General features: G+C 37.7%; 1 protein-coding gene across 3 annotated transcripts in view; it reads left to right on the forward strand.

The window, feature by feature from the left end:
• LOC126465694 (carboxypeptidase M) overlaps window positions 1-26,663 on the forward strand; it is a 500,418-nt gene that overhangs the window by 399,182 nt on the left and 74,573 nt on the right. For all 3 annotated transcript variants that reach the window (XM_050096325.1, XM_050096327.1, XM_050096326.1), the window contains exon 5: window positions 12,384-12,571. In XM_050096325.1, coding sequence (XP_049952282.1) covers window positions 12,384-12,571 — 188 coding nt within the window. The remainder of the gene's footprint in view (window positions 1-12,383; window positions 12,572-26,663) is intronic.

A 26,663-nucleotide genomic window follows, 5' to 3' on the forward strand; every position in this document is an offset into this window, starting at 1 on the left:
AATGGCCTGCCCGATCACCAGATCTCACTCTTTGTGACTTTTTTCTGTGGGGACACATTAAAGATCTGGTGAATGTACCGCCTCTACCACGTGATGTAGCAGAGCTCCAGGAGAGAATATGGGAAGTGACTGCTACAGTCAACGATGCCATGCTGGGACGGGTAAGGCAAGATTTCAATTATACCGTGTTGACATCTGCGGGGTTACTCATGGTTCGCATGTCGAATGTAAAAAAAAAATAAAAATTAGAGTTTCTCCTCAAAATGGAACATGTATGACATCTTTACGATGTTTAGTTCTTGTGCAATAAATAATTAAAAGTGTTCCCTCACTTTATGTTCACCCTTTATTTTTCTTCCACTGTAAATACACAAAACTGAGTGAAGAAGGAAAGGAAGCATGAAATATACATGCCCCAACCATTCATTTTTTAAAGATATTAACCAGTTTATATTTTGACCATGATGTGTCATCCACACGAAAAAAATACTTACCATCCATGAATATGTAGGATTTGGTTTCGATAGCGTTGTAGTGACCAAGCTGACGATGTGATAATTAAATTCGGTACCTCAGACAGTTAATTACGTAGCACTGACCGGAGCTTCTTAATTGCAAGGACTCGACTTTATTCCTATTCAAGGGCGTACCCAGGATCTGAACTAGAGGGGGGGGGGGGGGGGCAGGTCATACTAGTCCCAGGAAACAAGGACTCCAGACAACAGACAACATACAGCACTTCTTATTAAATAAAACAGTAAACCAGTGAAAAACTGCTTTTAATAAACATTTTAAATACAAGAATGCCCCCCCGCCCCTCGCTGGATACGCCCATGTTCCTATTCTTTCCTGCGTGCAGTCATGGACTACGAGTTGTGAGAGAGAAGTAATGAGACTGACAACACTGCGAGCCATATGGCATCTCTGAGTTGTTCTACTTGTGTAGCCCGATCTGTTCATCCCTTCCAGATGCTCAGGCCGTGTTTCAGCTCTGCACAACCATGATGTGATTTTCGAGAGCGCCATCAGTGAGATTTGTTTTTGTTGTGTGTTACGAAAACAGAACAGCGGCATTTAGAGCAACGTTATGCACTCGACTTTCATGCTGAACTTGGGGAATTCTCCCATGACCTCGTAGTCAGAGAGACCTTAAAGACCAACTTTTCTTCAATTGTCTTTCTTGTAATTTTGTGCTTTCTTGTGACTCTAACAGATGTTGAATCAACAGTGTAAGTTGTTGAAAGTTCGTTGAAATTATTTGTATTTTAAACCCTGGATGAACTGTTTGAAATATTGAAAATAACCACATACCACTTTATTTTTAGGAACCCAATCTGTCTCATTGTTTGAAACACAATTGCCACATTTATGTGGATACAATATATTTTTGAGCACCACATAAATAGTTTGAAGTCTTAAAAATAATCAGGTATCACGTCATTTTTTAGAAAACAAACTGTCTTGTTATTAATCCACAGTTCCCACCAATTTCATAGAATTAATTTCGTTTAACTAACGCAAACCGAAACAATCAGCATCGCTGTCTTTCTTTTCGACCTACCGGCCCTTTATATCCGTGATGTTGATTTGTAGTAGCTGAACTCTACACCTGTAGTGCACCGACAATAACACAGTACGTGTCAATAAAATTCTTCTGGCCGTGGAAGCCTATGCTTACATTTAACATAGCACATGATTTCCGATTCGTGTTCACATTGTCCATTACTTTTGCGAGGAAATGTGCGTAGCATTTCTGACTTGGGACTGTGAAGCACACCAAATTCTTTTTCTTTTCTATCTTTCCTGCCAAATAATTTTCACTTTCCGACGACTTACGATTATTTGCAAGTATTTTGCAGGCCTATTATCTACATATGACCCAGCTGCACATCTACTTCATGTATATCGTTCAGGAGGGTTTTTGCCGGTTGGTTTCTCTTGGAGGTCCGGTTAGAGCAACGAATTTTCCTTCGGTAGTGTTTAATGCATAATCAGCTGTTTGTCACTGCAGCATCACCAAGAGTATCACATATCCGCTGAAATACACTCGTCGTTTAAGTCACCTCTCCAGAATATGACTGTTTCCATGTTGATTTCTAATAAACAAGCTCTGCGGTTATTGTATTCTCCAAATATCGTAGCACTTTTTTCGCTGCCTATACTGTTCGTCTCTCGGATTTCTGTCGAACTGTCTTAAATAAAACTCCAGATACCGTAAATCATGTTGGACTCGCATTCGGGAGGACGAGGGTTCAAATCCCCATCCAGATTTAGGTTATCCGTAATTTATGTAAATCGCTCCTGGCAAATGCCGGAGCGATTCCTTCTCCATATTCTCGGAAACCGAACTTGTGCTTCATCCATAAAGGCCGCGTTGTCAACAGCACGTTAAACACTAATCATCCTTCCCTCTTTCCTTCCTTCGTAAATCGCATTTCTAGTCAGTCGCTGAAACTTCTGCATTTCAGTGCATCTCACTCGCTGAACTTGTCTGCGTCTGTTCCATTTTGTAATTGTAAGAAAACATTTTCACAAATCTGAAATCTCCAACATCTCTTACTTCGGATTCTGAACATATGATTATGTTCATTGTCTTTATGTTGCCTTTATTCCTTCATAACATGAACTCATCTGTGGAGGCAATGACAATGATTTGATGCTGCATGTCATCAATACCCGGAAGGTCAATTGCTGAGCAGAGCATCCTTAGCCCACATAAGAACTTGTCACGTTTACCATTCAATCTTCTGTTGAAGTGATGCAAACCCACAGGTGCTTCTTACAGGTCTACAAAGCCACTTGTAGTTTCACATTTCCTCTTAACGTGCTATGCTGCTGAGTTCATTTTGCAGTTCTTAGCTGGCTATTATGTACACTAAGGTGCTCTAGTATCTTTTCTGGCATCCATGATGTTAGTTAGCTAGTAAATTAGATATTTGACTCACAAGTTCCTGTATTTTAATCAAAATGATTTAGACTGAGGCAGTAAGTTTCGTGCACATGGTTTGTTTCTGTGTATAGCTTCATGCTGGCCATTCACAGATAACTAAATAACACATTTGGATTAAAATGAGTATATTTGTCTTCGTCACTACTCAAGTTCCCAAATAAACAAAATTAACAACAAAGTAGACTCTTCTAAACTACAGATGTTATCACTGTTTAATTAAATACTTGACTTCAGAATAGGAGGTGTTATCTGGGAGAACTGATTTCAGATTTGATCTGAAATTTGTTGTGCGACCACACTGACGCTTTCTCGCATTTGGAAAAGTATTAAAAAATTTTATGCTACATACTGAACTCCTTTCCGAGTTTAGCAATGAGTACTGTAGGTCATTCTTCCTGCCACTATGCACCCTCTCGCTTCTGACCAGGTGTGAACACCGTCATATGAGAGATCACTGTGAGTAACACGAAGATGCCGCATTCTAATGTGAGACAGCGGTATCAGCATGTGACAGGCTTTCAATAGGGCTGCAATGTGGGTCTCCATTTGGTCAGCTGGTCAAGCTGTCCAATATCCAGACTTTTCAAGCAATTGGATATGACAATGTTGGACACCATGGGAACATGAGTACAGGCATACTCGCCATTAAGGTTGTGGTCGACTATGTCTGACCACAAGAGAGGGTTGCCGTATTGTACACCAAACATATTGTAACCCCTTCACATCGTGTGTGCCATATGAGAACATACTGTGAAATATTCTGTGTTATTCCGCACTATTCATTGGAGACTAGCAGTAGATGGACTAAGGAATTGCTATTCCATGCTGAGGCCCCCATTAACATCACAATACAAATAGCTGTGTTTGGAGAATTGCCATAACCATGAAGCATGGACTGCTGATGAATGGCATTGCATTGTGTTTGGTGATGAATCACGGTTCTGCACAATCCCAGATGATGATTGTTGGCCAATATGGTGGTGACGTAGGAGAGGTTCCATTCTTCCAATGTTTTGGAGAGACTCAGCTGTTTCGTTCCTGGCATCATTGTGTGGGGAGCCATCGGGTATGTTATCAGGTCACAGCTGGCAGTGATTCAGGAAACTGATGGAACAATCGTACATCACAGATGTCCTGCATCCTCATGTGTTGTTACCTCTCACGCATCAGCATTGTGGTGCCACACTTCAACAAAGCAATGCTTGCCCACTCACAACACATATGAACTCTGTGTAATGTTGAGGTAACTCTGTAGCCTGCACCATGACTGATCATACATGATCACTTATGATAGAACATATATGGCATCAACTCGGAAGTCAACTTCATTCCAGTGTCAACATCCAGATTATCAATGACAAATTACAACAGTTATGGGCCAGCTTGCCTCAGAAGAGGATACAATTGTTGTACGACACACTTCCAAACTGAATTAGTGCATGCATGCAGGCCAAAGGGGGTGCAATGACACACTGATAAGTGGGCTCATTCTGCCAAATTCTTTGAAAATGTGACTAGATTTGGTTATCAGTGAAACAATTACGTGCAGTCTCTCAATGGATTAAGTTTCATTTTGTTTCCTCTTCCCTTTCTGGGTGCTTCACTTCCTTTATCTGGCAGGGGGTATTCATTACAGCACACGTGTTGTAATAGATGTTACATCTAACGTAGAACCCAACACTTAGAAAACCATGATATAAATACTGGAAATAGTAATAGCTATGGCAGAAAAAATGCACTTTGTGAAACATAATAAAGATAAGTTACAGGCAGGTAGATTTAAACTCCAAGCACTGGTAGCAATGGGTGTTTGAGAAGGTATTGGAGAAGGACAAAGAGAGGTACGCAATAGTACACAAATAGTGAAAAGAGGAGAAAATAAGTGTGTTTCAGAACACGTGCAGGTAGCTAATGCATGTGTGTACATGTGCTGATGTAATGTGGATTTTGCATGCCTCTTTCCAAATTATCTGTAGGTACTGAAAACTAGAAATTGGCAGTAGAGGCGGAAATCATTTGATTGTTTGAGATATGGAAAATAAATGAAGCCTAATGTAGATTAATTTAATAAAGCCTTCATTGGCTTCATATGTCAGCAAATGAGGATATGAAACTAGCTATCATTGAGATATGGAAACTAGCTATCATTGAGATATGGAAAATAAATGAAGCCTAATGTAGATTAATTTAATAATGCCTTCATTGGCTTCATATGTCAGCAAACGAGGATATGAAACTAGCTATCATGCCTCCAGTATCTACAATCTTACTTGGGTACCACAGTGCATGTTCACTTTCTTATTGCAACCCAAATGGAACAGATTGTCGGAAGTTCACCACTGCAATCTAAGCAACATCAGTCGTAGAGTTTTTTCGACAGTATATTTTGCTTATGTCAGGATTCACAAACTAATCTGATTTTTTTAAATTAACAGTTTCCTTGTGTAATCACTGAGTGACCAAGTAGATGGCTTGTAGAAAGCCAAGTTAGAACACGAGAACTGTTTGATAAACAAGATTTCGCGAATCAGCGAATCACATTCAATGAAAAATTACTTCTACATTAAGGATTTCAGGAGCATGTGTAGGACATCTTATTGTTTTGCTTATTTATAAAAGATTTTTTTTTTCATCTGAAAAGAAAGGTCACAAACCACAAATTTGTTGGCAGCTTCTGTTAAGTTACATGAGATTGAAGAGCTTCTTTGAAGTACTGTCACTGTAAGTGAATCTTTGCTACAGTTAGACAAAACAGCAGTCTGTGGAATACTGACAAAAGAGTAATAGGATATCTTATTGTTTTGCTTATTAATAAAAACTTCTTTTTGGTTGTTTTTTTTGTCATCTGAAATGGAAGGTCTCAGACCACAAATTTGCCAGTAGCTTCTATTATATAATGAGTCTGAAGAGCTTCTTCAAAGCACTGCCACTGTAAATGAATCTTTGTTACACAAACATGAAGCATGATAAGAGTAACCAAGAAATAATTCCAAACCCTGACATCAGCATTATTTACTAGATTCCAGATGGTGTTATACATAGTGATTTCTAGGAATGGGGTACAATAAGAAACTCAGTTCATTACCAAAAGGGCATTGAAGTATAGTCTGATGTGACAAATATTAATAAATGGACCATGTAGTTTAATCATGACAGTGCTATAAAGCACACTTCGCTGCCCCCCGTGGATAGGCTAAGGAAGCTGAAATTCAGTAGCACATGAATCATACTGCCAAGGATTGGTACCCTGAGATTGTTGTCCTTTTTCTAAACTGAAGGATGTCCTTCGAAGACATTGCTGTGATAGCAGTACGAGGGCAAAATAAAAAATTCTAAACTCTGTACAGAGATAGAATTGAAAACAATGACATTGTGTTTTTGTTAGGCTGTTACATGCTACAGAACAATGAAGTCAAGTGCCAACTTCATCCGTGAAATAGCTTTGCTTACATAGTTTTGTAAGATGATCATATTTTATGTGTTTTATTCACATATTGGAAACCATTTCATTTCTCACCAAAGTAAATTCACCCAAAGTTGGTTTAGGTATATCAACACTCCATTCCTTTATTTTCAACAGTTAATTGGGCTAATGAATTCAGTCGCACCATATACAAGTAATACTCAAAATCTCTAGTTACAAATCCTAAGCCAGTTATCACTGTTTGGAATTTAACATTCTAACTTTTGGGTGAAACCTTTTAACCATGCAGATCAGTTTTAAGTTTACAAACTTTACCATTTATTTTATTGCAACATCCAAAAGTAATTCAACATAAAAGCCTCTAGCTACCTCTCCATAGAGGAAATCACTACAAGCATCCAGCTGATAAATGGGAAAGCTATTATCATTGCAGAAAGGCAGAAAAAGTCACACTGAAGTTAATTTTGCTACTGTAGTGCATATTTACAAATAAGTTGTTCCTTGTTGGAAACCTTTAGCTATAAGATGAGCTTTATAAGAAACAACATTACCTTCTCATTTCTTTTACATAGAAAAATCCATATAGTGTCAACAACATTACAATCATTTGGTTTGCATACATAATTCCATTTATTATTTTCTTCCAGGGTTTGTGATTCTCCTTCTATGGCATCTTTCCAATTTTCAGCATCACTGCAAAACATCAGTTCAGTGTAGGTGCTTGAGTCATCATCATTATGTGCTGTCAAAAGCCCAACTTAAAATCCCCTAAGTAATTTGGATGTTGAATACTCCTCTTGGCTCTTAAATTGTAAGGCCTCTCATCCTCATCTATATTTTCCCCTGCATTCTCAAAAGAATCTTCTCCATTTGCTCTATGTTCATTTATTTCTAGTTCTTCTCTAAGCTGACTTCTATTTTCTTCTGCAACTGCAATCCTCATTTCTATATCTTTCTGCCCATATGATTCTGAAACTTTATCTATGTTCTCTTCATCACAAAAATAATGTCTGATTCTATTACAGGGACACAAGTTTTCTTCTTCCTTTCAGATACTGCAGGTGGCAAGAAACTACATTTCAATGCACTTCAATTTTCTTTGTGGAAGGTATAAATATTCTGTACCTGCACACATCAACATCATAATCCTAAATAAACCTATCTTGTTTTGGGGTCTAGTTTCAGTCTCTTTTCTTTAGGACAAGGCATACACATGCACCTCAAATATTATCAAATCTTATAAGGATAATTCTCTGCCATAAAGGTTTCAAAAGGAGTTTTATCTCACTTAGGACTTGAATTTGTTTGATTTAAAATACAAGCTGCTGTGGTAACTGCTTCAGCCCAGAAATGATTGGACCTTCTGGAAATCATTGAATGAGTAGCTTCAACAAAGGGGTGCACATTTCTCTTTTAGCTTTTCCATTTTTCTGTGGTGTGTACATGGTGCTTCTTTAAGAGTTATGGCCTTTCCACTCAAAGATGTTCCTGAATCAGTATTTGTAAACTCCTGTCCATTTTCATTCCTTACAACTTTAATTTTTAGACCAGTTTCTCTCTGCATTGTCCTTGACCAACCCTTTAACCACATCCGTTTGTTTAATAAAGAATATTTTACAATTATCTGAGTAATCATTCTACAAAATCAAAAAATATATTGATCCTCCACTCTTCACAGGTGGCAAATTTTTCAACGAAATCTGCGGGACAATAATTCTCTCATATGTGTAATGCTCTGATGGCACAATTTCTGATGCCAAATACTCCAGTTTTCAACATATTTAGACAAATGTACCACACCAAAGTTCATTACTCACACACACACACACACACACACACACACACACACACACTCTCTACCAACATTGACCAATGAAAAGTTACCAGTGTCATTACTGTAAACTATAGAGCGTTTTTTATCTGCCTACATCAACCACTAACAGTTCTGATTGTGTTCCATTTAAGGAAAGCAACATACAGTACAGTTTATTGACATGTTTATATAATGCATAGTTCCCCTTTAGTGTTCAATAATTCACATTGTTCCTTGTTTGACACTAAACATAAGCCTTTGTCCAACATGGTTCCTACCGAAAACAGATTGAATTTCAATTCAGGCACAAAAAACACTCCACTAAGTACTGTTTTGGTAAACTTAACCCATTCCATGCATGCAGTTCTACAGTGCTGCAACCAGTCACATCAAGAAGTTTACCATTGCCCACAGTAACTTTGATTGAACTTTGCACACTGTCCAGTTTCTTAAACAAGTCTCTCATATTGCACATATACTCACTAGCACCTATATCCATGACCCAATAATCTTCTTTGTCAGCTCCTTGACTGATACAAATGAAGGCATTTACATCCAGAGCCTTTTGCCTTCTTTGAACTCCAAAAATCTCCAGTCTGATGTCAGATGACCTCTTTTCTTAAAATAAATGCAGCTTCTCATTTCTCACTTTGCTTTATTTTTACAGTCCTACCTGCTCACACTGGCCACAGCTATATCTGGCAGATTGAACTGATTGTTTCTCTCTTCCTCAGTAAGTAATCTTGAAGTTAACCCATTAAGTGTTGGCTTCTCAAAGGGGATGGACTCCCATGCTAAACAGAAAACATTTGTACCTCTAGTGATGACAACAACTTGCTTATTATCATTTTATCTGAAAGTGGTTCACCCACTTGCTTCAGTTGGTGTGATTTCATCTATTTTCAACATAACTGCAACCCTGAGTCATCACTAAATTACAGTGAGAAAACTTTTTTGCTGAAGTGGATAAATGCTCACCACAAACTCTTTGTCGTATAAGGTCTTCAGTGTAGCCTACATGGCAGCTGACCTTGTCCATGCAGTGGGTGAGTGAGTGTAAGCAGTTCCAAATAATGGGAAGGATGTCTGGATTTCTAAAAATACATGACCCATTCTGTGTGATATTGAAGATTACTGTAATCATGATTACATTTATATTCTATATCCACAAACATCTTCAGGCAGCAGAATTCATTGAAACATTTCATATGAATCACTTCTGCAGATATTCTGTACATCTTTTGTTGAGTCCAATAGAGCTTTCACTGTTTTGCACACAAACATATTGGCCTCACAATCAGTGAGTTTGCTATCAACGGACAGTAAGTTTCCAAGGATTTCAAAAAACAAATTAGTTTTTCTCTCAAACCGTGCTGTGTGTGAATGAGACACGCTAACAAATTTTTGTAAATGGTGTAAATAGATCTTGCTAATTTTATTTTCAAATAACTTATTAATGATTGTAGGTGGCTTTTATTATGAGAGAAAATATGATTTCAGAGAAGTTTGAAGGAAGTACTATGTATAAACCTTTGTGTTCAAATGTGATACTTCTTTGTAGTAACGAACATATGGAGAAGTCTGTTTACCCCTGGGTGTAATGATAACCACCTAGTTTTGCTATAGGATAACAATTTCCTGTATACAGTATGGAGCAATTCTTAAAATTTGTGAAGTTTAGTTGTTCAGACTGTATGGTTCTGGAAATATTGGAACTGTTTGAAAATTATACTTTCACTATCCATCTCCAGTGTGCCCATATCTTGATGAATACATGAGCTCAACACCTAACCCCAATCAAAAGTTCTGTCTGTAAAAGTTTTTTTATAGCTTTGAAGAAATGTTTTTCCTTTCTGAATCCCAACACCAGTATCCAAACAGTTTGTTACCACTATCTCCTGTGAATACTATACATTTACCCAGGAGCCCCATGTTCTGGAGAGCATTCCAAAAACAAAGGGACAGTGTCTGCAGCCGAATTAGGTTATTGATCCAAATCAATTAAATTGGATTGCAAACAACTAGTTTTCTAATAAAAGCAGTGAATAACAACTTGGAATATTTTCACTGGTCCATGGTTACCGGTACTGCTATCGGTAGAAATACCACAAGAAGTTATGTCATTATCTTCTAAACTCCTTGCAACACTTTCAACACAATTAGGAGCAAATACTGAGTTTGTTACTGCTTTTGTTTTCATTCTTGTACTTAAAACTTTTTTGCATCACTGGAATCTGGAATAAGGGATTTTATCAACCTAATTGTTCAGTTCATAGCTTTACAGCTGTTATAAAGTTTCCCAATATGAGACGCAAAAGTGCCTTCAGTGGCACAAAATTCATCTTCTTCTTTACAGCTTGAGTTAATGGAAAACAGTTTGTTTTGAAGATAATGCTTTTCCTTGGGTAGCTCGTTTGTGTTTTTCAGACTCCTGAGTGTAAATTTCGTCCTCCTTTATCTCACTTTTGAATTCATCCCTGCCACATTTAAAACAATGATACCATATTTTTCTTGCAATTTTATAATAAACCAGCACTTGTAGGGATATTTGTCATTAATTTAATAGCTTATCAAACACCAGTTCACTATCAAAACTGCAACCAAACACTGACTGAGAACTTATGTGCAGTATGTCATAAAACTTATTTCAGGAGTATGGGGAGAGGGGGAAACAGAACATCGTGCAGGGGAAAGAATTTCCAACATCTTACTTAGCACTTTACAACACAGGCGTGGTTCCCACTCCTTAACAACCACCCGCTGTGGCATACATTACACAAGATAGTTACGAAGTTTCAAGAAAGTACTGTGTAGAAACCTTTATGTTCAAATGTGGTACTTCTATGTAGTAATGAATATGGAATTAAGCTTGTTGTGACATAGTTATATCACTAAGGTTGGTAATTCTGGCTACAGCATGAAGTTTGCTGACACGTAACTATCATAACAATGCAATGGAGGCATACATTATATGGAGTCTTTAACAGCTGTGTATTACAGCACTCAGTTTTGCTAACATGGAACACTGTGGTGCAAATTTGTTGCATAATTCGCCTCTGCACTAAGGTAAATCAAAATCACAGAATTTTAACAAATTTTAAAATTCCTTCCAAATTCAAATTTCTGGGCCCAAAAAGGGTCTGAAAAAATCCAGACATACAGAAGCCCTACTGTATTCCACAAATTAAAATGTGTACAGAAATTAAATGAAACAACAAGTTTACTGTTACCAGTCACTAGCGACTGGTAACAGTAAACTTGTTGTCTCATTGAATGTCAATAACAGCCACGATAAAGCCTAACATAAAATGTTCGCATTCAAAGTGTACAGAAATCTCAAGTGCTTTTCACATATCCCTAGACATTCCACAGTCACATATTGCATTAAAGGAATTTTGGGTTAATAGTTGTGAGAAAAACCGTGCAGCATGTTTGCTGTATTTGTTCATCTTCTGCAGATGGATTTCATATGCCAGGGTTGAGGTTCATCAAACTGTATTTACTAATGAATGTTGACTTTATCTGTTGACACTAGTACAACAATTATCTTTGACTAAGGCACTGATTAATAATGTTCATCTGCATGTATGCTCATTCACTTATGATTATCTTATTTGGCCAAAATCATAATTTTCTTTTTTGGATGTTGCCCAGCAAACTCTAGTGCAAGTGGTAATCCACTAAAATATTTGAGGATACTCCATTCAGCATTAATGTACTTCAATAAGCATCGAAAATTTTGCTTATAAGTTATGGCAACACACACAAGCTTACAGTAAATCTGGACCTATGAATACAGAAAAAAATGTAAATGTACCCCCAATGTTGATATGAAGAGCCTACTGATGTGTCTCACACACCATGATCCTTGTCACTGTTAGGAATAAAACTCGCTCCAATGTTATACTTATAACAACAATTGGCATACTGTAATACATTATTGTATATTCCAATGAATGGTTAAATGAAATAAACAACAATACTTGCCATCTGAACTTCACACTTGCTTCTTACAGGTATCAGTAAAGAACTCTTGTTCCCTAGAGATGAAATTCTACAACACTTGAATATTCATCAAAAAGATTGACAATATGTTTATAAAGTGCTGTATTTTATACTTCTAAATGAACAACTTTTAAGATACAAATCCTTATGATTGTAGTACAGTAATCAGTAACTGACATTTGATATTTCAGGTACAATGCACGAGGTTTTGATTTAAACCGCAACTTCCCAGATTATTTCAAGCAGAATAACAAACGAGGGCAGCCGGAAACAGATGCAGTGAAAGAGTGGATCTCTAAGATTCAGTTTGTGCTATCAGGAGGTCTACATGGAGGGGCACTTGTAGCAAGCTATCCATTTGACAATACACCAAATTCGAGTAAGTTTTAATGTAGCATGTACTTAATGGTGTGTTTGTGTGTGTGTGTGTGTGTGTGTGTGTGTGTGTGTGTGTGAGTGAGTGAGTGAGTGAGTTAGTGTGTGTGTGTGTGTGTGTGTGTGTGTGTGTGTGTGTGTGTGTGTGTGTGTGTTTTTCAGTTTAGACTTTTTCAAGTAAAAGCTACAATGCTTGAACAGAAGACATTCATATTCATTCTACAACACATACCAGTAGTAAAAATTTAGCTGTAGGTTCTTATTCGTAGAGCAGTAATATGTGTACACATGTGGTGTGAATGAATGGCAATATTTTAGGGGCAAACAGAGGCTGTAGAAATTTGTTTTTGAAATGTTAGAAATACCACCTGGAGGTTAAGTCAGTGACTCTTAACTTTTAAAACATTTTGTTAGATGGCACAGTTACAGTTTTATTTAGAAGTCAGTGTGGACGTAAACATGCAAAAAGAATGGTATCTTAGGTACATGAAAATAAACTAACTTGAACTTATGTACTCAAGAAATAAATCATGCTTGAAATATCACAGATAATGGTACAACATTATCAATATTTTTAAAATGCAGCAGAATGATGTATTACATTCTATTTTGAAGTTATTGTTGCTACTCAGTTAAAACAGCTATTCTGTACATATTAAATTTGTTTTTCTCTGTCATACATCTTCAACATTCTAAAATCATGCATTACTAAGAAATTCAGATTTTAAAGGTAATGTGCACAAAGAATATAATACCAGTAGTTATTCAGAGCAGGATTTTCTATGACCAAGTAACCTAACAATTCACATTATCAATTATTCCATTCAAGGAGCTGGGAAATGAAGGGAAAGTAAAGAAGACTGTTGCAACCAAACTCAACCATTCACATAATAATTGTTCACTGTCAGAAGATCTAGGTTCCAGATCTTAGGTAACTGAACTGCTGTCTGGACACAGTTGTTAGGACTTGTATGACTGTCCAGGATCATTTATTTTATTTATCCGTTCATTATATACTATTCCTTCAGTTAGTAAGATGATTATCTCTTAGGTTCCCATACATGCAATTGCATTTCGTTGTGCAAGAAATATTAGCAAATGTATTTTGTTAAATAAAAATAATTGCTCAAAAGTGAACATTTAAAGAGCATTAGTAAATTATTTACTTTTAATTGCACAATAAAATATAAAAGATTGAATAAATCTAAAGATAATCATAACTTTATTTTTAAATTATTACCCACCTTCTATCAGAATGTCTGCTTCAGCAAGGCAATCATTTTCTTTTAACCAAAGGGGAAAAATAGAATAGTAGTTATCAATAATATTGTTTATAAATTATGAATTCAAAAAATTTTGTTTCAAATCTCAGCTCTTTTTTTGTAATTTATTGTTGACAATTAATGCTGAAATTTCAATGCTTTATTCTTGCTTCACAAAGGAATGTGTAGATCTTCCCCACTATGTGCAGGTGAGTTTGACTTGCACCAATGAATCAGAGATTTTGAACTGTGAATTACGTAAACATTATAAGGCTACTAACCTCAGCATTTTTTTGTTTTTTGAACTTGGCCAGTGTATTTGCTTTAATTAGGTCAACTCTAGTTATTTTGCATACAGCAGTATTGAGTTATAGTAATATTCACTACATTTTTTGTTTTGTTTAGATGCACAGATGTAAATTATAACTATAAACTCCTGTTTAGACATCTACGAAAATAAAATATCATAAAACATTTTGCCATTTAAATACACAATATCCATATATCTTACATAAGAGCACTTTTCGGTAAACTGCAAAACAAATGTACTAAATATCTGATTAAGCACAGCTTACAGAATTTCTAACTATTCAAGTCTAAATGATAAAAGGATAATTTAACTTATAATCTACAAAAAAATAATATTCTTCTCATCATATGTTCTTGATGAATATTATTTCATTGTAAGTCCTAAGGTTTGAAACCAGTACATTTATGTGTGTAAAGGGAGAGAAACAGCTGAATTCCACATTTATAACTTATAAGATGAAGTGAGTATTAAGAATAAATGCTGATTATCATAGGATAGGATTATTAAATACAAATAAACACACAAAAATAGGAAAACAGTTGCCACAATGCAAACAGCTGGCATCACGAACAGGGCAAAGTAGTTAAGATAAAGTATGCAGAAATACTGCTGGATAAGGCTTATATGTAAAATAAAATATTTTACAGAACTGAATCATACAGAATTACATTGTAATTCTAGTAACACTAATATCCATCCATAAAAAAACACACATATTTGACACTGAGAGTAACTTCAAAGAGATAACACACACTACAGTCAGTTACTGTACTGATTATTCCCACACATTTACCCCATCTCCCCCACAATGCAGAGCACTTGGAATGTAAGGAAACTGAAACTTTATTTGCCAACCAGTTGTTGTGTGGGCTGGTAACTATGACATCAGTGCAGCTGCTGAATGCCATGATGGTGTGGCTGCTGACTGATGGAAGAGGGTGGTAACCATAGGTGATGTCTATACATCTATCTCCTGATAAGGTAAGACTTTTGGCTTCAGCATGGTGTCTTGTAGGGGTTAAGATATGACCCATGCTGGCCTTTGTATTTCTGCTTTTCTGCTGGATCTGTATGGTGTAGTCTCATCAGAACATTAGGAAGGATCCAGTGTATGATGTTGGAAACAGCTATTTGATGAGATATGTAGAGAGCATGATGTGAACACTGTTGTCCAAAACTTTGTGGACAAGAACAGGATGTTTGCCATGGTGCAAAGTAGGTAGGGGTTGAATTTTGGCTACATGGTCTCAGAGTTATGGCATTTCTACCATGGATGGCAGTACAGGTGTCAGACAGCTTGCCAGAAAGTGTAGCAGCTCCACACACACTACCTCTCCTAATGATATACTCATGTCTAGCTTGCACTCTGTGTGAAGCCGTAAAATGACCAAAAGGAGGGTCTCTGACTATTTTTCATGGTGGCACATGAGAGTTGTCTTTAGGGTCTGCAGCCATATTTGTGTCATCCCATTGCTGGCAACATGATAGTTTGTTCTATGATGATGCTAGATGCCACACAAGTTGGACAGTTCTTGGAACAAAACATATTCAGATTATCAATCCTCATCTGTAGTGACACAGAGGGAACAACTCAATCATGCTGTCCAGCTGACGATGAAGATTTTTGCTGTTGTGTTGGCAGAAATGTCTATGATGGATATAGCTTGTTATCATCAAGGAAATCTGTCTACTGTTACAGAAGATGTCTCAGTCATTTGTAGGTGGAAGGAGGTCTACAAGATTAATGTGGATGTGGGCAAATCTTTGCTTGACCTTGAAACTGCTCGATGTTGGTATGCATATATCATCATACTTTGCATTGCTGGAACTGAATAAACAAAAATACCCATGTACAGTTACCTTTTTTTTTTAAAAAAAAATCAGTGGCTGCACAAAATGATCAACCAGCAGCTAGTGTTTGCTTTTGTGTGTGATAGATTGTGAACACTATCCAGAGCAGCTTTGTGGAGTTTACGCAAAATGTATTGACTTCTGCTGAGAGACAAGGCACTATAGTGTTAAATTGGTATCTGGCAGTAGAAGTTGCATGAGTAATAGTCCTGTGGAAGGGTTGGCCAATAAATGCAGTAGTTGTGGATCTGCAGCCTGAGTTCTTTGTAGTCAATCGTATTTTCCAAACACAGATATGCAAAAGTATTCAGTCATGATCTTTTTTACTCCTTTCATGTGGTACACTTCCATCATGAAATAACTGACAATATCTGTGTGTCTGAACTGCGAGGACAGAACACTAGTAACAAATATTCTGGAAAATGGAAACTACTGGTTTACGGATGGTGAAACTGTCCCAGAGTGAGCTTCAGTTTTTGTATGGAAATATTGAACAGCTTCATTTTTTGCAAGCAGTTTGCAGTCACACAAGCTCCACTGCTGTTGTGCTAGTTACAACTTTTTGGAAAAAAATAAATGGTTGCCATTGTTGGTCAGTTATTGGTGTAGGGGATGCATGTATCACCATTGAATAGGGTCTATCACCATTACCAGAGGCACAGATGGCAAGTGGCAAGAGAGGAACATGGTACTAGTTAGACTCAACTGAAGATTGCAGAAAGTTTTTTCCATCCCTGGGGATCACTTGAGGGATCATGGTATCATGTCCTGAGAGTGCATTTGTATAGCTGTCATTGTTGGGAGGTGGTGATGATACAAGTTGATCATTCCTAGGAAACACCATAATTATTGGTAGTCTGTCAGCTTCAGAAAGGCTTGTAGATTTGCTGTCTTCCCTGGTAATGGATGCATGCCATCTGCCAAAACTGTGTGTCACAGGAAGATTACTTATACACACAACAAACAAAGTTTTGCATCACCTCGGTTCCTAGAGTTCCAGAACCTATACAGAAAATTAGAATAGAGATTAGCGTAAACATCATTTCCACCCCTTTTTATTGCTCATGAAAACCACACATTCCATATTGTACCACCATACAGCAAGACCTTCAGAGGCAGTGGTCCAATTTCCTGTACACACCAGTACCTGTAATACCAGTAGCACATCCTCTTGCATTGATGCGTGCCTGTATTTGTCATGGCATACTATCCACAAGTTCATCAACCTGCTGTTGGTCCAGATTATCCCACTCCTCAATGTCGATTCAGCATAGATCCCTCAGAGTGGTTGGTGGGTCAAATCAGCAGTAAACAGCCCTTTTCAATCTATCCCAGGCATGTTTGATTGGGTTCATGTCTGGAGAACATGCTGGCCATTCCAGTCGAGCGATGTCATTATCCTGAAGGAAGTCATTCGCAAGATGTGCACGATCGGGGCATGAATTGACATCCATGAAGATGAATGCCTCACCAATATGCTGCCGATATGGTTGCAGTATCGGTTGGAGGAAGGCATTCACATATACAGTCATTATGGCGCCTTCATGAGCACCAGCAGTGTACGTTAGCCCCACATAATGCCACCTCAAAACAGCAGGGAACATCCACCTGCTGCACTCACTGGACAGTGCGTCTAAAGCATTCAAGTTGCCTCCAAACATGTTTCCAATGACTGGTTGAAGGCATATGTGACACTCATCGCTGAAGAGAACATGATGCCAATAATGAGTTGTACATTCAGCATGTTATTGGGCCCACCTGTACCGCGCTGCATGGTGTTGTGGTTGCAAAGATGGATCTCATCATGGATGTCGAGAATGAAGTTGTGCATCATGCAGCCTATTGCGCGTAGTTTGAGTCATAACATGATGTCCTGTGGCTGCCTGAAAAGCATTATTCAACATGATGGCATTGCTGTCAGGGTTCCTCTTAGCCACAATCTGTAGGTGGTGGTCATCCACTGCAGTAGTAGCTGTTGGGCAGCCTGAGTGAAGCATGTCATTGACAGTTCCTGTCTCTCTGGATCTCCTCCATGTCCAAACAACATCACTTTGGTTCACTCCAAGATGTCTGGACACTTTCCTTGCTGAGAGTCTATTCTGGCACAAAGTAACAATGAAAATGCAATCAAACTGCAATATTGACCATCTAGGCATAGTTGAGCTACATACAACAAGAGCCGTGCACCTCCTTCGTGATGGAATGACTGGAACTGATCGGCTGTTGGACCCCATTCATCTAATAGGTGCTGCTCAGACATGGTTGCTTACATCTTTGGGCAGGTTTAGTGATATCTCTGAACAGTCAAAGGGACTGTGTCTGTCGTACAATATCCACTGTCAATGTCTATCTTCAGGAGTTCTTGCAACTGGGGTGATGTAAAACTTTTTTTGATGTGTGTACTTTGTCAATAATGCACTTCTCTTCATTCAGTACTATACCGTAGTTATATAGCCACTGACCATTTGCTGTACATCATTTGTGTACTTGGGCATTTGGAGAGAACACTTGAAAGTCATCAAAGGTGTGAAGCAAAATGGGGACCCCTTCAAAACTTCATCCACAAAATATTTACATGTATGTGTGGCATTTTTGAGATAAAATGGCACAAATATAAATCCTTTCCTTTGTTGTGAATGAGGTGCAAAGGCAAAGACCACAACCTATTGCAACAGTGGATTATCCCAGCTTTGAGCATTTCTTCAAATATGGCCATTGTTTCTGTTAGGCGAACTCACATGGGATTCGGTAAGATTGTCTGCCGCGAATAATAAGTGTGATTGGCAGGGGCACTATGAATGTAGTGTGTGGACATTAAGGTGGGAATGTGGGTCTGACGGGGAGCATGCAAGGGATAAATCCCTGCAGTCGCACTATCGTTTGTGCCCTTGGTGGCTCAGATGGGTAGAGCATCTGCCATGTAAGCAGGAGATCCCGGGTTCGTGTCTCAGTCAGGGCACACATTTTCAACTGTCCCTGTTGCTGTATATCAATGCCTGTCAACAGCTTTAAGGTGTTGATTTAATTATCATTTCAGACTACCAAGAGACTTGTTCAAGACAGACTATCATGGAAAGCTGCATTAAACCAATCTTTCAACCAAAGAACTCAACAATAACAACTGCCTAGAAATGAAATGTCACTGATCAACCCACATATTAAGTATGTATTCCAAGTTGTAAGATACCCTACATTATCATGCTCTTTCAAGGATTACTGACATGATTATCTCTTCCACCGAGGAATTAGATGGGTGTTGTGAAATTAAGTGCAACAATGGGGTGATAAGAAAAGTGGTGAAACTCATATGTTTGGTACCAAGTGATGTTATCTGAAATGTCTTCAGGCCAATGAAATTCATAACTGGTCATCTGTACATTTAGAAAAGGATAAAGATGACACACTTTTCAAGTTAAAGACTCCATGGTGTTGAGCACAGATCATTTCCTAATTTAGTATACTAAGCAGTGACGTAAAACAGATATAATTTTTCAGGCTTTCCTGTGAGTTTGCTGACATTCTTGAGTTGTTGACTGTGCTGCCAGATATTATCAACTTCATTACATTATGTTCTGATGATGTGGCTTGTTGCCTTCACCAAGGTGAGCTGAGATTCATGTAGCGCCCGATGAAAGCAATGAGTCCCATCATAAAAATATCACACAAAGAAGACAATACCCAGCAGTACTCCTGACAGTTAAAGAATATCAACATAAAACAAACAATTTTTATACTTTCTTTCACCACTGCCCCAGGGAAAGAAATGATAGCTTTATAACAATTAATATATTTCCTTCATGAAAAATAAGGTCCTATAATTTTATAAATGTGCAATGTGATACAAGTTTAACAACTTAGTAATTTTTAATTGTGAGGTACAATAGTACTAATGCTCAAGAGTGTCCATACAATAGTTTGTTGGGAGGAAGGGCAGGGGGAAGGGGGGGGGGGAGTGATCTAGATGTTGGGGTATGGAGTATTTTTAATATTTGGAAGATGAATGGTGGCACAAGTAGCCACATAAAAGTTCCAGATCTGATCCTATTAAAAATCTGTGTAATACCAACTTTTTAATCATTTTCTTGAAAGAAAAATACCTGAGTACACTATATTTTTCCTTTTTCTGAGAGTGAGGTGGTGGCTCAGCCCCTCCTTGACCCCACATATGGATGTCCTTGCTGATGCCATAGCAAATACTTAGAAGTTAAGAAGTTCCTGTAACACCTCTTATTGTGTACAGAATGATGTCAGCACTGAAAATACATTCTGTTTCTTGCAATTATCATAGCATTATGCTTGACAGATGATCCTCTTAGCTATAAATAAACTGATTTTCATCTACCAAAGAGAAAGCTTTGTTTATAAATCTATTTCTTTTACATAGGTTTTGTTTTTTAATTCTTGTCTTTTTTGCAGTATGAGGGCTTCATTTACAAAGTTTTGAACCCAGTTTCTCTCATGATTTAATTATGTCACATAAACTAAAATTAAGGATCACTGTTTTCTACTGACAATAATAAATGCACAGAATCGCATCATTATCACTGCTTTGGAAATAGTATTTTCTGACTCTCCTGTCTGATGAATTTTTATGGAAAGGACTTACTTACAACACAAAAAATTTAAAAAAATGTTCCATGTTTTATGGCAAATTCTAAAGAATACATGTGCAATGTTTGACCCCTTTACAGTCCGCAGCAGTATCAAAAATGCTGGAATGGGACTTGCTGCTGTTACTGGCAATCAGTATCTTGCTTCTGGTGAGCTCAAAAACATTAGAATGGGTGCATGGGTTGAGGAAGCTCCTTACTGTACATTGACCCTCTAAGCTGATTTATAACTAAAAGCTTTCATTTTGATTTTGTTGATTTTTGGAGTTTCTTGATTATAGAGAACTTTTATATATTCTAAGGTATCCACCTTGAAAGCATGTTGTTTGTGGTTTAATAAAGTTGTAAAATATTGACTTCCCTACTCATTCACCTGATTGTTCAGATAGTTGTTGCCTGCATTTAGAAACCAGAAATTACTTGCCACACATGTGTGACCTCCACCTGCTGGAAAGCTTTATAATTCTGGCCTCCAAAAAAGTCATATTCAGCTCACCTTGTCTGCCTTCATCCATCAACACATGTATGTTCATTTGCTTGTATATAAGGGCAGACAAACACACACACACACACACACACACACACACACACACACACACACACACACACACACACGCACACATTGCAGTGTTGGCAGGGTATACATTATTTCTGCATTATCTCTGGTCATGTGTTTTTAAATATAAATTGCAAATAGATAAAAAACTTTCTAAACGGGTTCAAATACTTTCATTTAAAATTGACAGAAGCTTTTATATCAAGAGTTAAATAATTTATAAAACAATATAGGAGTATGTAAATCAATTACAAAATTATCTATGTATTTTCCCGAAATGTAGGAAACCAGAAGTAACTTCAAGGCAGCCAGCAAAGAAATATTTTAAACAGTCAGTGACAGCTTCTTTTGTTTCTTTTGCCTCTCTTTCAAAGAGAAATATTGATCACTCTAACTACTAAAACAGTATTGTTACAGCAGAGGACTCTAGACATGACTAGGTGCATGTTGTTTCAGTTCAAAGAACAAAATTGAAAGTGTAAGAATTCCATTTAGCCAATTTTTTCATTTTTTCAAAAAGATCACTTCTATTTTCTAGTTTCATTTTAACTGCCACAAGCTTCAAACTGCAGTCTCTATAACGTCTGCATTGAATCTAGATGGATTGTTGCAGTTTCTGCAGTATATGAATTTTTGAATCATTTTATGTGTTTGCTGTTCTGATTATTGTTGTTTTAAGATGTTTTCTTGTGGCAGTGATAAGTTCCTATGGGACCAAACTGCTGAGTTCATCAGTCTGTTTTCTTGTGTTTAAGCCTTAGAAATAAAGGATTTTTTTTCTCTTCTTGTTTCTACCAAAGTAAGCCTTTGCATTTGCTAAATGCTGTTTTTCTTATGTTTGATTTAAATGTGCTGTTAGAGCAAGAGAGTCCACTGAATAACTTATTTACAGTGAAAAATGTTTAACACAAAAATGCTTGACATGAAACATAGGTTACTGTGAAATGATAGTTTGCTCCCAAAAAAAAATATGCATTTTTCCCTCAACAAAAAAAGACTTAGTTTCTCAAAACACTCCTGCTTTTTACAGTTGCAATATCACCAAGAATTATTAGCTTATTTTTGTTTCCATTAGACCCAAATAAATTAAAATGGTTGCTACTGCACCTACAATATTGCTTGTCTTTGAGTACTGACATTGTCAAAAGAGTCCATTCTCCAGTGCAGTGGCAGAGAAATTGGAGCAAAAATGGAGCAATGTTTTGCTTAAATTAAAGATGGGCTTGCTTAAAATAGTTGATGACAGAGATTGAAAAAGAAAATCTGTAAAGAGTTAGGCATTGCTAACTCTACTCTGACGATGGTAATTAAAAACTGAGGCAACTTATGGCAGTATTTGAATGTAGTATATTGAGGGCACTAAGAAAATGTATGAGAATGGCTAAACAAGAAGATGTAAATATATATTGTTTGTTATATTCAAGCTGTTAGGTGCATGAACTACAATGCTGGAAAGATAAACCTGTAGAATAGATGGGTACAAATACTGAATGCCCTGTATATCTGGGCTGTTTGTATGTGTTTGTGAAAACAACACCTATAGAGTTAAAATACATTTGTGGTGAAGCTAACCAAGTTTCATAATACTGTGACTACACACTGAGTGCAATCTCCATTGCCTTCAGTACTTGAACAATATAAAATGAAAAATGTCTTCAGCACTGCTAAAACTTGCTCATTTTACTGCTGTTTAGCTAAGAAATCTTTTACTCTAACAGACAATTGTGTTCAGGAGAGAGGGAGAGGGGGGGGGAACCACTAAGAAAAGAATTTTGAAATTTGCTAAGTAGCAATTTGGACATATTGGAGAAACTATCCTTATGCTTACCGGAAAATTTTAAAATTGCAGTATTTCAAATAGGCATGAACATTACCTGTTGAATATGTGGTGAATAGAAGGTTGCATGTGGTGGCCACATGTACGCTAGTTGGATTCTCAGTTTGGATAAGTACTTTTACAATAAGTGCATGAAGTTGCACTTATGGTTGGTAATCGTGTGGTGTGTACCTATATTCTATTAAAAGCCATAAAGCTTATATATTTGCCTCTAAACACTGCATGTGCTTTACAGACATGAAGTCAAAGGATTATAAAAACTTTAAAGATTACTATCAAGAATCTGCAGATACTGGAACTGAACCTACATTTAATGAAGTGTCCACGAAAGTTTCCACCTTATTAAAGTATTCTATATACACACATCAAAAAAAGTTTTGTGTCACCCCAGTTCCTAGCACTCCTGAAGATAGACATTGACTGTGAATATTGTATCACAGACATAGTTCTTTTAACTGTTCAGAGATGTCCCTAAACCTGCCCAAAGATGCAAACAACCATGCATGAGCAGCGCCTATTAGACAGCAGGGGTCTGACAGGTGATCAGTTCCAGTCATTCCACCAGGAGAGAGGTACATGGCTCATGTTGTATGTAGTTAAACCATGCATAGACGGTCAACACCACAGTTTCTTCATGTCCGCATTGTTACTTTGTGCCAGGAAGGGCTCTCAACAAAGGAAGTGTCCAGGCATCTCGGAGTGAACCAAAGCGATGTTGTTCGGCCATGGAGGAAATACGGAGGGACAGGAACTGTCAATGAAATGCCTCATTCAGGCCACCCAAGGTCTACTACTACATTGGATAACCACCACCTACAGATTATGGCTCAGAGGAACCCTGACAGCAATGCCCTCATATTGAATAATGCTTTTTGTGCAGCTACAGGACGTCACATTACGACTCAAACTGTGTGCGATAGGCTGCATGATGTGCAACTCCACTCTCGACATCAATGGTGAGATCCATCTTTGCAACCATGACATCATGCAGCACAGTACAGGTGGGCCCAACAACGTGCCGAATGGACCACTCATTACTGGCATCACGTTCTCTTCACTGATGGGTGTCATATGCCTTTAACCAGACAGTCATCAGAGATGTGTTTGGAGGCAACCTGGTCAGGTTGAATGCCTTAGACACGCTGTCCAGCAAGTGCAGCAGCCCTGCTGTTTTGAGGTGGCATTATGTGGGCCAAGGTATACCACTGGTGCTCATGGAAGGTGCCATAATGGCTGTATGATACATGAATGCTTTCCTCCAACTGATACTGCAACCATATCGGCAGCATATTGGCGAGGCATTTGTCTTCATGGATGACAATTCTTACCCTCATCACGCACATCCTGTGAATGACTTCCTTCAGGATAATGACATCGGTCGACTAGAGTGGTCAGCATGTTCTCCGGACAGGAACCCTATTGAGCATGCCTGGGACAGATTTAAAAGGGCTGTTTATGAATGACATGACCCACCAACCACTCTGAGGGATCTATGCCAAATTTCCATTGAGGAATGGGACAATCTGGACCAACAGTGCCTTGATGAACTTATGGATAGTATGCCATGACAAATACAGGCACGCATCAATGCAAGAGGACGTGCTACTGGGTATTAGAGGTACCGGTGTGTACAGGAATCTGGACCACCACCTCTGAAGGTATCGCTGTATGGTGGTACAACATGCAATTTGTGGTTTTTATGAGCAATAAAAAATGTGGAAATGAAGTTTATATTGATCTCTATTCCAATTTTCTGTACAGGTTCCGGAACTCTTGGAACCGAGGTGATGCAAAACTGTTTTTGGTGTTTGTAGTATCACTGGATACATTTGTTGCAGTGAATGATGATATTCGTACAGGCCCAATTATGATTGAGAGATTGTGCACAGCTCAAAAGATCACATCTATGATGATGGTGACAAATTTGACAATGAAATAAACATCTGAATTTCTGTCTCCATTCCATAAGAATCATGGATCATCATGAAAAGTATCCACAGTTACTTAGATACGCCTTGGAATGGCAAAATGAATGAACTGATTGACAATATCTAATAATTCTTCAGCTTTTTTGTTGATTTAGAAACATGAATAACAATATCATACAATTTTTTCTGATATTGTCACTAGTTAGTAAAGGAGTTTTGCTATTTGGGGAGCAAAATAACTGATGATGGGGGAAGTAGAGAGGATGTAAAATGTTGACTGGCAATGACAAGGAAAGCGTTTCTGAAGAAGAGAAATTTGTTAACATCGAGTATAGATTTAAGTGTCAGGAAGTTGTTTCTGAAAGTATATGTATGGAGTGTAGCTATGTATGGAAGTGAAACATGGACGATAACTAGTTTGGACAAGAAGAGAGTAGAAGCTTTCGAAATATGGTGCTACAGAAGAATGCTGAAGATTAGATGGGTAGATCACACAACTAATGAGGAGGTACTGAATAGGATTGGGGAGAAGAGGAATTTGTGGCAAAACTTGACTAGAAGAAGGGATCAGTTGGTAGGACATGTTCTGAGGCATCAAGGGATCACCAATTTAGTATGGGAGGGCAGCGTGGAGGGTAAAAATTGTAGAGGGAGACCAAGAGATGAATACACTAAGCAGATTCAGAGGGATGTAGGCTGCAGTACGTACTGGGAGATGAAGAAGCTTGCACAGGATAGAATAGCGTGGAGAGCTGCATCAAACCAGTCTCAGGACTGAAGACCACAACAACAACAACAACATAAATAAAGAAGTACTAATACTAATCAGGACTGGAAGTTGACACCAGTACTTCATTAGATGTAACTGAGCACCCCATCATGAACACCATCCTGCATGAAATAGTCTGAGACATTAGTGCTGACGATGTTTTTGTTGTGGTCTTCAGTCCTGAGTCTGGTTTGATGCATGCTACGCTATCCTGTGCAAGCTTCTTTGTCTCCCAGTATCTACTGCAACCTACATCCTTCTGAATCTGCTTAGTGTATTCATCTGTATTCATCTCTTGATCTCCCTCTCATGGTGATGTTCCCAAATACATTTTGGGTTCAGTATTAGTCTTGATTATTTCCGCAAGGTTCACACTGGTTCACAGCTCTAATGTCAATGATCTTCCCAGGGAAAACGCAGGAAGTGAAATCACCCATTCCTCACATTTATACAATATTCTGACAAGAAAGTAACAAACAATGTGCTTCTCTTTTCCTCCTGGAGAAAATTAAAATAAAATAACAGTAAAGATTGCTTACCCTTCATGGGTCACCACACACCATTCACTTCCTGCCTTGTCAATTCATCATGTAAAATTATGTAAGTTCAGTCATGTATGTTTATCAGTCTTAACAACATATTATATAAAGTATCTCTCTTCTGCTGACTCCATTATGCTGTTGTATTTTACGAGACTGTCACTGATACTTACTAAGACATATGAGACCAATGCAAAATATCTTTAACAATGTAAGTCATTTATCAAATGTGATTTCTCACAAAATTATGAAATGGTTATTGTCACAATGGTATTCTTAATAACTGGTTCATAGAGGGAAAGCACATAAAACCTAAATCTAGATGGCTGAATGGGAATTTGTACGCTCCTCCTAAGTACAGCTCCATTATCTTAAAACATGGAGCATAACGGTCCATTGTTGATCACTGAGGAACCACCATCAAGATTAAATTG

Source organism: Schistocerca serialis, chromosome 1 (genome assembly GCF_023864345.2).
Source record: "Schistocerca serialis cubense isolate TAMUIC-IGC-003099 chromosome 1, iqSchSeri2.2, whole genome shotgun sequence".
In the NCBI taxonomy this organism is placed as follows: Eukaryota; Metazoa; Arthropoda; class Insecta; order Orthoptera; family Acrididae; genus Schistocerca; species Schistocerca serialis.